Source organism: Rhamphochromis sp. 'chilingali' (assembly GCF_963969265.1).
Source record: "Rhamphochromis sp. 'chilingali' genome assembly, chromosome: 21".
In the NCBI taxonomy this organism is placed as follows: domain Eukaryota; kingdom Metazoa; phylum Chordata; class Actinopteri; order Cichliformes; family Cichlidae; genus Rhamphochromis; species Rhamphochromis sp. 'chilingali'.
This window is the reverse complement of record NC_137949.1, coordinates 23,637,503-23,653,613: the sequence shown is the minus strand read 5'-3', so window position 1 is coordinate 23,653,613 and position 16,111 is coordinate 23,637,503. Positions and strand designations below refer to the sequence as shown.

The 16,111-nt window shown below is 41.3% G+C and overlaps 2 protein-coding genes across 2 annotated transcripts; both read left to right on the top strand.

The window, feature by feature from the left end:
- Positions 1-5,186: 5,186 nt before the first annotated feature.
- Positions 5,187-6,908, top strand: fhl5 (four and a half LIM domains 5; the record flags this gene model as incomplete). Its single annotated transcript, XM_080870268.1, has 5 exons — positions 5,187-5,348; positions 5,521-5,695; positions 6,109-6,278; positions 6,453-6,639; positions 6,757-6,908. 5 exons carry the CDS (start codon positions 5,187-5,189, stop codon positions 6,906-6,908), a joined length of 846 nt encoding a protein of 281 aa, XP_080726394.1.
- Positions 6,909-7,871: 963 nt separating this feature from the next.
- Positions 7,872-14,736, top strand: LOC308390119 (transforming growth factor-beta receptor-associated protein 1). Its single transcript, XM_080871811.1, has 11 exons — positions 7,872-8,696; positions 8,854-9,048; positions 9,219-9,373; positions 9,936-10,018; positions 11,076-11,417; positions 11,587-11,644; positions 11,755-11,898; positions 12,723-12,857; positions 12,934-13,075; positions 13,164-13,585; positions 13,685-14,736. Exons 1-11 carry the CDS (start codon positions 8,012-8,014, stop codon positions 13,826-13,828), a joined length of 2,505 nt encoding a protein of 834 aa, XP_080727937.1. The 5' UTR covers positions 7,872-8,011; the 3' UTR covers positions 13,829-14,736.
- The last annotated feature ends 1,375 nt before the right edge of the window (positions 14,737-16,111 follow it).

Below are 16,111 nucleotides of genomic sequence, written 5' to 3'. Positions count from 1 at the left end.
TTTTTTTTTTTTTTTTTTTTTTGCACAAAAACAAAGAAAAGGAGCTTTAGCTTGTCTATCCTCCTGTTTAAATTTTTTCGTGGATCGCTGCTGCACCGGAGAGTAATTCTCTAGATGATATATGAACTGGTTTCCCTAAAAAAAACGCTGTAGTTTTAGGGGTTAGGTGGGATGTTGTTTCTCCAGAAGGTACCATTTGAGGCCAGTTCACTGAAATAATCCATTAGAAGTCAGTTAATTTTTTTTCGCCATCGTTGTATCTTGCCAGCTGCTGTGTTTTACTGTATATGTCTGATAGTGTCAAAAAGAAAATAAAGATTTGGACAAACTAATGATTTTTTCTTCTTTTTTCCAATGATGCTCGTTCATAATGTATTACATGACAAAGGATGGCTGGATTATGCTAAAACTATCTGGAAAAAAAACATAATGCTTGCTTTTACACATTTGGAAATCCACTTCTATATGAGCAAGGTACCTACACACTGCTCCCTGGGCGCTGGATTGGTGGCTGCCCACTGCTTCACTGAGTGAATGGGTTAAATGCAGAGGAATAATTTCCCTAAGGGATTAATAAAGTATACATTATTATTATTATTATTATTATTGTTATAAACCCAGCTAGCCAGCATAACTTAGCATAAAAATTGAAAACAAACAAACTCTTGTAGTGAAGCTGAGCTCTATAAAAGCAGCACAACCATTTTAAATGGGGTTAAACAAATACCTGTTTAATCCCCATACAGCTGTTTCCCCTGTAACTATGCTAAGCTAAGCTAAGCTAGGCTAAACAGCTGCTGCCGTAGTGTCATAGCGTTTACACAGACATGACATTTGTATCAGTTGCATCTTGGCAGGAAAGCAAATAAGCTTATTTCCTAACTATTCCTTTAAATTTGTCTTATAAATATTATGTCAACATTCTCATTTTTCAAGTTAAAAATGAGAATTGGCTTGAAATATTTTGCAGGATGCTGCCTAATGTGCATTCTTGCATCTATATCAAATGTCATTTCCACACTCAATGCCCACACTGTTATACATTTCCATGTAATGCAGGCGGCGGTATAAATAGCCATCCAAAAGCCTTGATAACTGATTGATGAGAGGGACGAGAGAGTGTTGTGGTGGTTACAAATCAATCTTCCGGCTGTTGTTAGTTACCCCATATCCTCACTGGTACTTTGGTATTTCCAGTCATCCAATACACCACGCAGATATGACACAGTTTTGTCAAGTACCTCCACTCAACGCCACAGGTCAACATGGGTGTTGCTGAGATCAGTGGCAGAAATAATCCATCCATGTCAATTGGGGATTAATGTGAAAGTTCAGACGGTGGTGGGGAGATTGTCCGTGCCACAGACAAGGGTCACTGTCCCTAACTGTAGATTTCACATTTGCTCTGTTGCACACAATACAGAACATTTCACAATGGTCATATCAGAGATGACTTGTACCGATGAACCTGGAGGTAATTATCACTCACTTTGCACTTTGCATTTCCTTTCATCTTCCTTCTAGCCTCTATCCTAGTTTTTTTTTTTTTAACAACCCCATTTCCAAAAAAGGAAGCTGCCTAAACTGTAAATAAAAACAGAATATAGTGATTAGGAAATCTCACAAATCCACATTTTTCACTGTATAAAACACAGAAAACTGAAAATGTTTAATCTGAGAATTTCTCCATAAGATTCTCCCAGAATATTTTGATGATATTATGCAGTCTAGACGATAACTGTTATGTTAGATGTAGTTTTTTGTAGACTGGTGAACCTCTGCCCACTTTTGAAAAACTATGCCTCTCTAAGATACCCAATACCAACACCCAAAACCAACACTGATGTGTTGCCAATTAACCTAATTAGTTCCAAAATTTCCCACCAGCTATTTTTTTAAACATTTAAATTCCTACCACACTAATGAGTGTGTGGGGTTTTTTTTTTATAATTGTCTAAGAATCTGAAGCATGTTTACATTACACTTGTTTATTTATGCTTCACTGCTTGTCTTTCAGTAAGCATGAAGCTACCATTACAGGACGGTGTTGCCGAACACAGAAGAAAGAAGAGAAGCTTTCTAGAAGGCATGTTAGAATTTAAATACTTCCAAATGCCTACAAAAATTCTAACATTCAGCACTACACTGTCATTCGAAGTGAAACGCTAACTTTACCTACAGCTGATCCAAATACCACAAAATAAGGCAAGTCACCAGAGAACATTTCAGTGGGTTGTATCAAAGTCCTTCTTCTACAAAGTCTCCGGCTCTACATGCCTAAGAGGTGACAATTCTGTCTCCTCTTTAGTAATGCGATCAGATTTCTGGCTCTGTAGCACATCTTGTCACTTGCTCATACCATGACTCACTTTGGTGAGAACTAGAGTGTGGATTGAGGAGCAGAGTTGGTGAAGGCATTACCCCGGCATTCACGGGGCCTCCCTGAAGGGGTGTAATGTTTTGTGAGATTGTAGACTTAGTAGATTGTATCTTCCTCCCCCCAGCGACCCCCCAGTGTGGCTATCCTGTTCAGTTAGAAATATTGTGTTGAAAGCAGACTCTCCACATGGCAGAAAAGCACAGAGGCCTGCTCAAAGGGCAGCTTTCTGTGAGTCCACTTATTAACTACTGGGGCAGCTCCTCATCTCAATCTAATGGATCCCACTTATGCTGTCATCACCATGCCAACCAGCTGTCAGCTTTGGTGCAGTGAGGCTTTTGTGCTTCAGAGAGATGCAACTGTGTCGTGTTGATCTGTCTCAGTCTACAACAAGTCACCACCTCAAAGGAGCCACCAAAGTAAATGCTTCTCTTCTTCTCTGCGATCATTTGATTATTGTAAAGCCTGAATACATTAAGATAAGAGGACACCTGAGTCCAGGTCAAATAAAGGCCTATTTATTGGGGCTTGACAGGCCACATAAGAAATCTGTTGGCAGTTGCCCACTTGCTGACTTCAGAGGATTATGCGGGCAAAAAGGAATATGCAAGATCAGCAAGCTCTTTGCTTGGCAGAGTTGGCGCTGTCTGCTCTAGAAGTTAATAATCCAAGAGACAACAACCAGCACCTGCTTCCCATCAGATACAAATCAAAGCCACGATAATAAAATCACAACCATGCCTGCACAGATTATCAGATAGAGCTGCAATAAACAATAATCTCCGCTTTAATATCCAATGAATAACACTGGCGGTTGACATGCAATTTATTTCTCATGGTTTTCGTATTATGGCAACACACTCAGGGAGAGGAGTAAGAGTTTTTGTTTGGTGGAGAATATAGGTCACCTCCTCCCTGCCTGCGTGTCACATGACGACAGACATACAGAGAAGCAATGCAACAAAGATTAGAAGCTTTCGCAAGGCAGTGGCCGCACTGGTCCTACAGTTGGGTTGCTTGGTTTGTTTACATTTTGTGTGGCTTTTTGATTTGCAGCCACTGCTACTGTATGAAGAGCAGCGGGAGACAAGGATTCAATCCAGTGATAACTTAATCCAGAGCACCAGACAATTTGGTGTAATCCAGTGGATCTGCTTAGAATTAAGAAGAACCTGAAGGATGCTATGACTTGAAATCAGAAATATATATACATATTTAAATGTATTACAAAAAACCTGCCTGAATTACTGACATGAAATTGTTATTTTGTGCTTAAAGCCTAACATAACACATATAGCGTAGGTAAAAAAAAAAATAGCATGGTGTTACATTATCCCTCAGAGGTTTGTAGATACCGCCTACATACACTGCAAAACCATGTACCAGCATCATCTGCTGATCCCAAAATGGATTTAGTACCAGAGTGTAATTCTAGATGAATTTCTTCACAAGGAGTGCTACTGGAGTTAATGTAGGGAGAAGACAAAGGGGAATAGAGTTCATCTACACAAAACTGCATTCCTGTCAGCCTCATCACTGTCACTGACCTTCCTGTGTGTGTGTGTGTGTGTGTGTGTGTGTGTGTGTGTGTGTGTGTGTGTGTGTGTGTGTGTGTGTGTGTGTGTGTGTGTGTGTGAGGGATTAAACCAGTGGGTCGGGCTGGTGGTCTTCCCAGGCTATTTTTATGAAGATGTCTGCTCCCCTGATCCTTTGGAAAACTGATCGGAGCATATGTTCCATGATTCAAATACAATTAGTCAACCGTCAATCAAAGACGTAGGTGAATTTAAATGTTTAAACGGGTAGGAAAGAACGAGAGGAGTAACAAGTGTATCGCTATTAGCAGGATGGTCACCATTTAAACTGTCATTACTGCTCCTCCTCTCTTATTTTGCTGGGGATGGATTGAAGGCCCACAAGCACGCAGCTTCACCCTTCTGAAGTGCTGCCAAGGTGCTCTCAATAGCCACTGAGAGGTCCTGGCAATATAGTTCAGTACCTGGCAGTCACAAAGCTGCTGGCACCTACTTCTCATAAGCCATCTGCAACTGCTTGTGTGTGTAGGAGGCACTGACAAAGGCCACAAGTGTGTCCAGACATGTTACAGCATCCAAATGACTAACTATCTCTGCTGTGGTACCACTGTCCAAGCTGATAATAGTGTGTAGAAAAGATTTAACATTTTCAAGCTCAAATCTTCTCTTTTAATGTACTGTCTGTATACATGTGAAACTGATTTGGAAGCCTTACATTATTTATATGGTGGTCAGTCATGTTTCCCAACAGTAATCTTCTTGTGCTAAAGTTGCAAATCTCTGCTTTTTTGCATTCAGGGGATGAGACAACAAAGAATAAATCAGTCCAAAGGCTTAGAGATCAGCACACCATCAACTCCCTTAAAAGGTGCAGAACGATGCAGTGAAGTATGCCCATTCTCCCCGGAGATCACTGCTAATAAGAGGGCCTGTATTTATAGAAGAGCCCCCCTAGTGGATACCCCATAATCCTGCCTGACCCCTTTTCATCCCTGCCCCATCCCTGTGCCTCTGCAGTCTCTGGCTTCAGTCTCATCCTCACCCTGAATCAATTGAGGTAGAGAACTCTTTAATACAACACTGTTGTTTTTTTCCCCTTTAAATTATTTTTGAAAGAAGGGGAAATTGCTTGTCCTCTTTACTTGCTTGATGAGAAAGAGGATAAATTGCCTGGACTATTATTACTTTTCCCTATCTCTCCTGTTCTTCCTTATTGTTCATTTTTTTATCCTTCTGCTCTCTTTGACCTGCAGCTAAGAAAAGCAAATAAGATGCCCACCAGCGAGCGTTTAGACTGCCATTACTGCAAAGACTCCCTGCTGGGGAAGAAGTACATAATGAAAGATGACACGCAGTACTGCACTAAGTGCTACGAGAACTTGTTCGCTAACAACTGCGAGGCATGCTCCTTACCAATCGGCTGTAACTGCAAGGTAAGGAAGCAACAGTGTAGACAGTGAGAATAGTGTAGTGCGAGATGAGAATGTGAGGTTAGTGGTTTGAGTCTGTAGATGAGAAATGTGGAAGGATTTCAGTTTTAGAGCTGTTAAATGAACCATTAGCCTTACAGAACATCAATAATAATCACATGCAAAATATTTGCAGGATCTCTCCTATAAGGATCGTCACTGGCACGAGCAGTGCTTCAAGTGTGGCAAGTGTAGCCGCTCTCTAGTGGAAAAGGCCTTTGCCGCCAAGGATGATTTGTTGCTCTGCACTGAGTGCCATGCACAGGATTACTCCTCCAAGTGTACCACCTGCAAGAAAACCATCATGCCAGGTACATGCAGTGATGATGGTACTGGATAATGTCACCTGAAAGCTAGATCATAATATAGTGTTAAATATATATTCAGAGGTTATGGCTAAAATTTAAGGATAAGGCAGCAATGAATTGGTGAAACCTCTTAAAGTATCGACTTTGAAGCTACAATGAACAAAAAGATATGCCTGGGAAAATCTAAATTCAACAAGTTTTTATTACACACATTTATTACACACATTTATTTCTTATTGGGGGAAAAAAAGAGTTCAAAAGACTAGAATTTCTTCCTTTGCCTAAAATTCTTTCCAAGATTATTTCAGTTGCATCATCCCCTCCCTGCAGACAAAGCAGGCCAGCTTTGGGCCGCGGTGTGTTTCTGTCATAGAGGGACCATATGCTGACTAAGCTGCTCTCGTCCCGTGTGCCAGGTTCCCGCAAAATGGAATACAAGGGGAACAGCTGGCATGAGACCTGCTTCCTGTGTCACCGCTGCCAGCAGCCAATAGGAACCAAGTCCTTCATCCCTAAAGACACCGGTTACTTCTGTGTGGCCTGCTTCGAGAAGCAGTTTGCATACCAGTGCTCCGCTTGTAAGAAGGTAGGGTTACAGCTGAGTGGATTACGTGTATTGAGTGCTACAGTAAATCCCCCTGACTCTGGCATTTTTGTGTTAGTCACACTGCAGGGAGGAGAATAAAGAGAAGAAATGGGAATAGCACTGTATGTCTCTTTTTGCTAAGCGCTCTATTTCTCTTGCTTGTGCTTCTTCTAGGCCATCACAACAGGTGGGGTGACCTACCAAGAGAAGCCCTGGCACCGCGAGTGTTTTCTGTGCATTGGATGCAGAAAGCAGCTGTCAGGCCAGCGCTTCACCACCAGAGAAAATTACCCCTACTGCCTGGAGTGCTTCAGCAACCTATACGCAAAGAAGTGTGTGGGCTGCACCAAGCCCATTACTAGTGAGTTTTCATTCTACTCACATTTAAGCTTTTAAGTTTGTGTTGTCGAGGGAGTGTTAGCAACACAAGGTGATGATTTTACATTGACATAAATGCATGGCTCTCTGATGCATGCAGGTCTGGCAGGAGCCAAGTACATCTCCTTTGAGGAACGCCAGTGGCACAGTGAGTGTTTCACCTGCATGCAGTGCTCTGTGTCACTGGTGGGGCGTGGCTTCCTCACCCAGCGTGACAACATTTTGTGCACTGACTGCGGGAGGGACAAATGACCTTTACATGCCAGGATCACAGCTCTACCCAAATGACAACAACGCCTGCTGTCTGATAGAAATACTGTGGATCTACGAAAGTCTCGCACAAGAATGCCTTGCACATAAAAAGCCTTCAAGTGTCATTATTTTAGTGTGTTTGTTTTTTTTTTTAAAAAGAAGACATTATCTCTTGTATGTCACTCACACACACCCACACACAGATTTTAAAGTTAATCTGGCATGTATGTTTTTCTTGATGACAAAGCAATCATTAGCTGTCTGATGCAGTTTATTGTACATCTGTTGTGCCTAGATATAAACGTATCCACACTAAAGAAACAATAAATGATGCATGATTTTTGGATTTGCCTCAGGTGAAATATGTCTTGCCATATAGATCTTTTTTAGTACTGCTTTTGTTCATCTCATCATAACTTAATCTGCTCCGGGCCTTTTGTATATTTAACTCAAATTCCATAGTGAGGACAGAGGGCACAAAGTTCACTGTAACAGATATAGCTGCGGTGGTAGGTTTTTTTTCTGTTTTTATGACCACAGTGTCTTCTCTTAGTCATCCTTGGGGCAATCATCGCTATAAAACAATCGCCCTTGCTGTGTTTCTGTTGCCTCTTGACCTCATCACACCCATCTCACGGACATTGTAAACAAACTCAAACAAACCACGATCAGCAGATCGCTTCTGCTTGTCCATTATCCACTGACCAAAGTGACCGCTTCAGCCCTACGCGCATACCAAGAACACAAGAAGCCGTAACTGTGGCCACCTCAAAAATATCCATCTTCTTCACCATGAACTTGTAAAAGTTGGTTTTCTTGGTGAGGCTGTTGGATGAGTTGTGTAAGTGTCCTCACATGGCAGGATGAGCGGTAAAAAATGCTGACATAGATTTCCTGTCAGGATATAGTCACATGGGGGGAGTTGTAACTTTTTTACACTTCATAAACTTGTAGAGGAATTAGAGGAAGGTTGGACAACAGAGAGGTAGGAACATCTTACTGTGTTTAGCTTTGATTTAAGCATATATCAGTGACTTTTGAAAGAACTCCTTTTTCTTCTGCTTGAACTGCATCCCATTATTCAACATTAATACTTTTTTGCAATGGCTTTTAGTGCCTTCAGACAAGCTCACATATATGAAAAACGAGCAGTCTCGAAAGAGGACAAATCCTGCATCCAGTGCCTTGAGTGCTATGACCAAAATGTTTACATAGGGACTAAAGATGCAACAGTCCAACACCTCATTCTGACAAGCAGCACAAATGGAGACAAGAGCCCTGGCCTGACCAAAATCAGAGAAGGTAGGGCAAGAAAACTAGGCTCAAGCAACTCTGTAAATCAACTGAGGGCAGTCCCACTTTTCAACCATCTGCTGGTCCTGTGGGACCGGAGCGTTACTGCCCTCAACATGTTTTCCTTAGAGCCTGTTCCTGCTCTGAAGAAGATCCAGCATGTGTCTTTGTTTGAGGTGTGCGACTCATTGCTCGCATCGGAGGGGACGTGTGTGCAGATGGTGACGTCTTCCAGCCGCAGGAAAGTGCTCCGGATCCATGTGGTGGGAGTGGACAGGTGGGAGGTTGTAAAGGAAGTCTCTGTGCTCCAAGACCCTGTGGCCTTGGCGGTGGATGGTGCAACTCTGTGTCTTGCCACCAGTGACAGGTACCTCCTCTGTGATATTCAGACTGGCAGCTGTGAGGAGCTCTTTCCTCATAATCACAGCAGGCAGCATGTTATCGTTACCTCACTGGGAGAAGGAGAATTCCTCTTGAATGGGCCCGAATTTTTAGGTAAGAGCTGCCAAAATATCCAACAGGCTTTACATTCATGTGCCATTATGCTTAGCTTCTAAAACAGCTCATTTCATATCACTCATAAGTCATTAATCCATCTAGCCAGAGGATATTTATTTTGCCAAGATATCATTTCTCCATTCTCATCCCTCAGGCATGTTTGTGATGAAGACAGGGATATGCCAGCGCCCTCCCCTTCAGTGGCCTCAGGAGGTGCTGGCAGCCGGGGCATGTTTCCCTTACGTCCTAAGCCTGCAGCCCGAACTGTTGTCTGTTTACAGCATGTTGGATCAGCAACGCAAACAGACTGTGAGTCTCACTGGAGCAAGGGGTCTACTTTCCACTTCAGGTAAATCCAGCGACATCAGTTTCTCATCTGATCCAGGTCAGATTAATCGCAAAGAGCCTGCTTTTGTTTTTAAAAGACGTAGTCATGTTTGTCTCAGTTTGCTCAGATATAGTCAGTCGTTCTTGCGCCTTCTGAGAGTTTCTAAAAACCAAAAGCAAATGTCCCCTCAGATGGTGTGTTAGTGTTCACAGAGAGAGACATTTTCAGCCTGAGCCTGGTGCCATTCGAAGAGCAGATCCAGGCACTTGTAAGGCACCAAAGGGTTGAGGAGGCCTTATTGCTGCTGGAAGGGGCTCAAAGCCGTCATCCACTTGACTCATACAAGGTGAAACAGAATTTATAGGCACACTGAAGGATGCAAACTCACATCACACTGATTTTAAAATATAGCTTTGGCGTTATCAGGTAGCCTCCAAATCTTTTACTTTTGCTGCCTGCTTGTGTGCTGCTGTAGCTCCGGCTGCTTTGTACAATCATATTGACTTTCAGACTCATGCATTACAAACCCAACTAGCAATGCATAATATGGTTTGAATTTACCATTGATCAGACTGTCAAAGCATAGACTTGTTACCTTACAGAGAGTATACGCAGGTATATTCGATATCGATGAATGCAACTGAAGGCAGCAGATGGCGTTTGACTTTTAGCGTAATCTGTGCCACATCTCAGCTTACAGGTTAAAGATGAAGAGGCTAATTAACACAATCATGAATCATAGACATTTCCCATTTTTCTGCTACTTGTTTTTCTTGAAGTGTAACATTTTAGCCTCAAGAGAGTCACAGTGTCTTCTGCCTCAGTTATTTCAGTTCACATATTGGTGCGTTAAATATGCTCATACAATATGTGCCTGGTTTAAAAATAAGACTATTTTCCCCTCGCAGGAGCTACAGAAGGCCATCACTTGCCTGGCTGGATTTGCTCATTTTTACCAGGAGGGTTTTTCCCAAGCCAAAGATCTATTCATGTGAGACCAAACTCCCTCTCCCATAACAAAACACTCCAAAATACATGCTAAATAAATCTCAGAACACTGCTTTAACCCTTTAAGACCTACCATAGAACCAAGTTCGCCAGAGCTTATATTATATTTTTACATGCTGTGGAGCCATTTTTGGGAGCATTTCAAGTTGCTATACATCAATACAACCATTATAGCCCAAACTTTAATAATATGTCTGCATTAGGTGCATAGTAATTACATAAATTGCAAAAAAGTGCAATAAACTACAAAAAAATTGAAAATCGTTTTTGTTTTTTTAACATATATTTCTAGTTAGAGAAATTTAAGAGGCTTATCCCTCAAAACTGTAAATACAAAAAAGTTACACAAACTAGTTTCCCACCACAGGAAATTTATTTTGAGTGTCTTCATAGTTTTATTTTTGAAATACACCAATTTTTATATACTGCAGGAAAAACGAAAATAAATATTATAGTGCAAATTTGCAAAATAACAGCATATGCATCAAAATAAACTATTTCCAGCAGTGCAATATGAGTCTTAAGCATCCCAGAAACGACACAGAAAGTCATAAAGTCAAACATAACTTTTTAAAACACATAACAAGTAAAACACAAGCTCATAAGGCCCCGATCGTAAAAAACTACATTTCCGCAAAATGACGTCACTTCCGGTTTCGGGCAGGTCATGCGGTCATGTGATAGTTCGCGCTGATGGACGTAGGAAGTGTTACAAACAGCTGATGGATCAGCGAAGCGTGTTTCTGGAATATCATGTTTTTGTTGCTGCAAGTGATTTTTATGCAGTTTTTGCAAAGCTATATGTGGAAGGAAACTGTGACCTAGGACAAGCTGATGGCATAAGATGTAAGTACAACTCCTCCAGTCTCATATGCAAAAAAAATTATTGCGCTAGCTTACTTGGTTGCAGAGCTACCGGGATTTAAAAATAGTTACGCAAAACAGAGCGTGCCCGCTCCGATCGGCTGTAAAGGGTTAAAGATGTGTACTTTCTGCTTCTTCCATATGTAAAAATGTATACTTATTACCCACTTGAACAGTAAAGGTGAGCTGGACCCGAGAGAAATCATCCGCCTCTACCCGGATATGTGTCTCAGCGAGGACTTTCAATCTCATCTTGATCAAATAAACAAGGGCAGAGATCTCCAGGTGCTCAAGAAGGAGGACAGAAACAAATTTCATCATTACCTGGCCTTCCTGGGAGATTTTCTCAGAGCAGTAAGGGGGACAGAGAGAGGCCTAAAGTGCAGTAAGGAAGTGGACAGCACCCTCCTGAGGCTGTATGTAGAAATGAACGATGATGAAAAACTCCAACAGCTTGTTGCTTTTCCCAGTAAGTGCAGTCTGGACCTCTGTGTCCCTGTTCTGGAGCAACACCACAGGTGAAAATGAATCATTATTAGTTATACAAATGATCTGAAATCACACCTATAAATCTGAATATTTTGCTTAGGACACAACCATGCTTTTGATTTTAGATTATTTATTTCAGATAATTTACTTTTTGAGAATCGTTTTGACTTCTTTTCTTTTTTTCTTTGTCTTTTACAGATTTTTTGCTTTAGGTTCCCTCTACGAAAGCCACGGGCTGCACACTGATGCAGTAAAGGTACACCCCCCCCCCCCCCCCCCCCCCCCCCAATCCAAAAAAACATCACATATGTTCACACAAACTTGATGTATGAAAGCAGTGTATTTTAACTGGTTGTATTCTTCCAGACTTGGGTGAAGATTACAGATGGCTTGTGTAAAGATTCTTCCTGCTCAGATGTATATGGACACATCGTGGCGACTCTCAGTCAGCTCAGAGACAAAGACACCGTGTGGGCATTTGCAGATTGGACTTTACAAAGAAACCAAGAGGTGCCTTTTTCATTTTTCACACTCACTACCAAACTGCAGAGGGCAGAGTTGTACAATACAACTATGTATTGCAGACATAGAAAAGTGACAAATTAAAGGAAAATCTGAATTGCTTTGTCTGATTGGTGGAATGGCTTCTTCCAGGACGTTGATACCCTCATCTGCAGTAGAGTCACTCAATGGTTAAATACATATGAAACTGTCTGAATCACCTGCAGTGACCTTTAAGGTTTGGTAGTGCACTATCATCAAAACACCAAATGAGGGGTTATCTTTAGAAAGAATCATATTCCATCCCTCCATCAGAGTCTGAGAAATGCTAAATAAATAAATGGTAAAGTGCATTAAAGCTGCTAAAGTGATTCATGGTCCCACTCCCATGCTTTACTAAGAAACAGTGAGGTGTTTTTTTTTCCTTTAATCTGTCTCTGGTCTACATAAACCATATACTGTATATGTGGACATCAACCAGTGATTTATGTACTCCTGTTTTGAAGCCTTGAGCTGATCATTTTGGCTGTCATCGTCTTGTTTTAAAGAAACTGAAGTTGATGACGGGTGTGGCAGATATGATTGAAAAACCAAGGGCCACTTTGTGCTCATATGGTAGCAATTTGTCAAACATAAAGTCAGTGGCAGAGCCAGAGGTTTTTTTATGTTTAAATTCTTGTTTTAAATGCCGATAAATCCCATAAGATTATTGGAATATAAATGTATCTGTGACTGTATACGTCAACAGCTCTAAATGGCACCACCTTTTTTGTAGAAATTGCCTTATAAACCAATTTGTAGTGATTAAATACATTTTACTTTATTTGATAAAGACAGGTGTGCAGATTTTCATCAAGCGCCCACCAGATGGTCAATTTGAAACACAAGATGTCCTCACATTCTTGGAGACGTTTCCACTGGCATTGATTTTCTATCTTGAGTACTTAATCCATGATTTAAATAGCGAGGTGGGTACACCAACAGCTCCTTAATCTAATAACCTAAATTAAATGCGCAGACATGATTGATGTAATCTGCCCCCAGGAAGAGAGCCATCACAACCGTCTGGCCCTGGCATATGTTACTCAGATGCTGCAAAAGGAAGATGAAAGAGTGAGGGTGACCAGAGGGAAGCTGCAGCAGCTGCTATGGGAGTCCAAATTCTATAACATCTCCACAGTGTATGGTGTGTGAATTAGTTTGCGTATTAAAATAAATCATTGTGGAATTAGCAGCAAGTTAAAGTAAACGTCATGATTTTTAACTCATTGCAGACAGAGTAAAGTCAACAACCCTACACCCAGAAAAGGCCATTCTCCTTGGTAGGTCTGGTGAACACTACCAAGCACTGCAGATGCTTGTACATGAGGAGAAAGACCTCCAGGCTGCAGAGGCCTACTGCTGCAGGGCAGCCCAGGACCAGGACTCACAATTCAGGGAGGTCCTCCTGCTCACTCTTCTCCAAATCTACCTGAGCTCCAAGGATCTCACAGGCGCAGCTGTGGATCTTCTTAACAGCCAACCTCATGTTTTTGCACTGGAGAAGGTACTCCAGCTCCTTCCTGAGTCCTGGTCTGTTCAACTGGTCTCTCAGTTTTTAGTCGTATCCCTCAGGGAAACCTTCCACCAGAGGCAGATGGTGAGATTGCAGCAGGCTTTGGCCCAGGCGGAACTCCTGAGGCACAAGGTCACTTGGGTGAGTTTAATGATACAGTTCACATTTTTACTGCAGTGAACACTGAATTTCTCCTTTTTCTTTATGAGCCCTGTTGCACTTTTACTCTCTCGTCTGCAGATGCAGGTCTCAAAAACAAAGTTCAGAGTGGACAAGGAGCAGAAATGTAGAGTTTGCCAGAGAGAACTTACAGAACCACACTTTGTCCGTAACCTGCGAGGTGAGGTGGTGCACATAAGCTGCATGGGCTACTCTGCATTATAACAACAGACTTTTTTTTCTCACTGGACTTTTAAGAATCTCATTCATTTTTTACATTTCTGCTTCCAACCTGATGATTGGTCTGATCATAGAGCCAGACTCTACCAGAATCAAAGTCAAGGACAACTTTGCTACTAAGATTTAAAAAAAAAATGTTTAAACAAAGGGATTCAAACTGGAAAAGAACAAGCAATGCAGTTTTTGCAGGCAACCATTTTTAGACAGATTGTAGACATCAAGAGCAATAAAGTCAGTTGAGAAAAACCCTCAGGGGTGTATATTCACTGATCAGACAGTGGTATTTTACATGGAAACCACCTGTGGTCACCCTGATGACCAGAAGGAATATGGCCGTCCTCCACTGCTGTATATATACATCCCTGCCATCATGGTTTCCACTGTGTATATTTGTGTACACAGAGCTGGAAATAGACAGTCAACAACCGAGAGGCTGCACGTGAGAGACTTTTTTTATTCAGCACAAGCATTAATAAACGTTTATTACACCCTGAAATAGAAATCACAATTGCAGGTTTAAAACTGGAACGTAAACACTGTGGTCAAAGTTTTGAGTCACTTTAATTTAATAAACTAATTTTACGAGCAAGCAAATGACATGTCTGCACCATCTATAGAATATTTTTTCCCCAGCATCATTCCTGTATCATTAGAGAGCTTCCAAAAACTATCACACAAACTCCAGTGCGTCCACATGTACAGCATGGAAATCATCTGAACACTTAAACATATATCATTAAAGTCATAAAGTATTTGTCTGTTTGTGCTGTAATTTTGTCATTAAGGCTAACCATAGCAATTTCTTTATTCTGATGCATTTTGAGATAAGCGCTCAGGAGACGCCTAAAGCAGCAGCACTAACTCGGGCATGTGGTTGGACTGCTTAAGGTTTCAGCTGGAGCTGAGTGACTAATTGTAGTACAGATAAATGGGGAGGGGGGGGGGGGGGATTTCGTTGTTCTCACTGCAGGTCTTAAAGTTCATTTGATGTTCCACAATGTTGGTCTTAAGAAGCGTTTTGGGAGCGTAGCTAGGATTAAAGGCTACACGAATAATACACTTGACTTAAGCTTTAACTTGAAAAGTGTCACCCTGGATGGATATATTTAACTTCAGGCTCTTATAAAAATGACGTGACTCACAAGACCCCAAAAAACTGTATTTTTAACTTCTTGCTTTCATGTGGATGCAGGAAAATTGCCACATCTCCTCTATCGGCTCCTTATAATTTTAACAATCTACGCATTTAGTTTTATATCATAAGCAATCTTGGATGGACAGCTGAAAGATATGAGTGCTTGTTCCTCTCAGCTTATATAGACAGACAGGGAGGGCTGCTTCCATGTCATTGGCTGATCTTTGGGTTGTGCTGATGACCAGTAACCACTGGGTGGATCTGGGCCCGTGATTACGTCCACTTCTTTCCTTCTCACGGATATCCTCAGGGACCGTTAATGCTGTTTTGAGCACTTGTGGTGATGCTGTACCTCAAAAAATGTTTTTCCCACTTTGATTGTGTTGACCAATAGCCATAAGTAACCACAAGGTAAAAATACACAGGTACAAGTATGAATACGTCTTCTTCCACATAAACTAAGGCTGCAGAAAGAACATTTTGTGCATTAAAATGAGTTAAATTATTGTAATATTTCCAATTTGGTGCAAGCCTGGATCGTCCAGGATGGCACTGATGATCATTTTACATAAAAGAGGAATGGATTGGATGCAAACATCAGCAGTTATGGAGGAAAGAGTGGTAGGCATCCAGACGTTGGTCTCCCATTATAAATATCCATGTCACCACAAAGTCAGCACGAGAGAGGAAAACAGGAACATTTTCTGCTTTTGCTTTTCTAAATATAAGGAGGAAAAGAACTGTCTGATGTCTGGATTTTTGCATGTAGCTGTGTACATTGTTTTGGACTTTTTCTCTCCAACACTGTTTTTAGCAAATTAAAAATATACTTGACATTGTTTTGCCCCCTTGCTATATGAGAATCCTATGTTAAGGTGACAAAAAAAACCCTTTAAAAAATGTCTGTCCTCACACACGAAGTTTGAGGTCACGCAAAAAATGTAGCATATGACATAAATATTAATCAGAAATGTTGAAACTGACAGTAATTAAAGAGATCGTTCTTCATAAACCATTTAAGAATTTGCGCAGACATACACAGGCCCATTTTCAGAAGTCGTCACGCCAAAAACTGCTGATTAAAGACGCAATAAATTCTGCTAGCGGAGCATCTGGTGCACCATTCTGTTTGA

Excerpts from the sequence above, each read along its gene's own strand:
- LOC308390119 (XM_080871811.1), top strand. The coding sequence starts at position 8,012 with ATGGCTTTTAGTGCCTTCAGACAAGCTCACATATATGAAAAACGAGCA. Across the intron at positions 10,019-11,075 it reads CAAGCCAAAGATCTATTCAT|TAAAGGTGAGCTGGACCCGA; the intron begins GTGAGACCAAAC and ends CCACTTGAACAG. Across the intron at positions 13,076-13,163 it reads TAACATCTCCACAGTGTATG|ACAGAGTAAAGTCAACAACC; the intron begins GTGTGTGAATTA and ends AACTCATTGCAG.